Here is a 547-nt window from a genome sequence, read left to right as displayed (position 1 = left end):
TCCCCCATCCCACTGGGTGGGGATGAAATGAGTGAGCAGCTGCGTGGTGCTTAGCTGCTGGCTGCAGTTAAACCCCAAGTACGTAGTGATACTGACTGACAGTGTTAAATGGAGGAGTAAGTAACAGTTAAAACTGTAATTTAAAATGGCAGTACTCTAGTCAAGCTGGCCACTGCATTAGCCAAACTGTACTCTGCAGACAATCTCCAAGGCCTGCTCATACACAGGCACGCTAAGGCACGCGAGTCCAATTTAAGTTTATTTCACAGAAGCATTACACGTGTAATTCTCACCTTTTTTCTTTCGGGAGGTATAACGTGTGAAGGTAAGTACGGGCGAGAAGCAAACTTGTTCCGGAAGTCCAGAGCACGCAGAAGTTGTTCCTATTGCAGCGCAAAGAAAAACAGAACGGAACAACACAACCCCGTCATATTGCGAGTTTTTCTACGCAGCGCAAAGATTTTAAGCCGATTTCCTCTTCTCTTCTGGACCAGAGGCGAAGAAAGCCCCTCCACTTTACAGAGAGCAACGGCGATTCCGCTCTCGC

The 547-nt window shown here is 47.5% G+C and overlaps 1 protein-coding gene across 1 annotated transcript in view; it reads right to left on the bottom strand.

Moving 5' to 3' along the window:
• LOC104843086 (chromosome unknown open reading frame, human C5orf34) overlaps positions 1-547 on the bottom strand; it is a 13,831-nt gene that overhangs the window by 12,887 nt on the left and 397 nt on the right. The window contains exon 2 of the mRNA XM_010585828.1: positions 294-383. Within this exon, the coding sequence (XP_010584130.1) occupies positions 294-383 (90 nt within the window). The remainder of the gene's footprint in view (positions 1-293; positions 384-547) is intronic.

This window comes from Haliaeetus leucocephalus, unplaced genomic scaffold, assembly GCF_000737465.1.
Source record: "Haliaeetus leucocephalus isolate CR32 unplaced genomic scaffold, Haliaeetus_leucocephalus-4.0 Scaffold120, whole genome shotgun sequence".
Taxonomy (NCBI): domain Eukaryota; kingdom Metazoa; phylum Chordata; class Aves; order Accipitriformes; family Accipitridae; genus Haliaeetus; species Haliaeetus leucocephalus.
The sequence above is the reverse complement of the archived record's forward strand: the minus strand, read 5'-3'. Positions and strand labels throughout refer to the sequence as shown.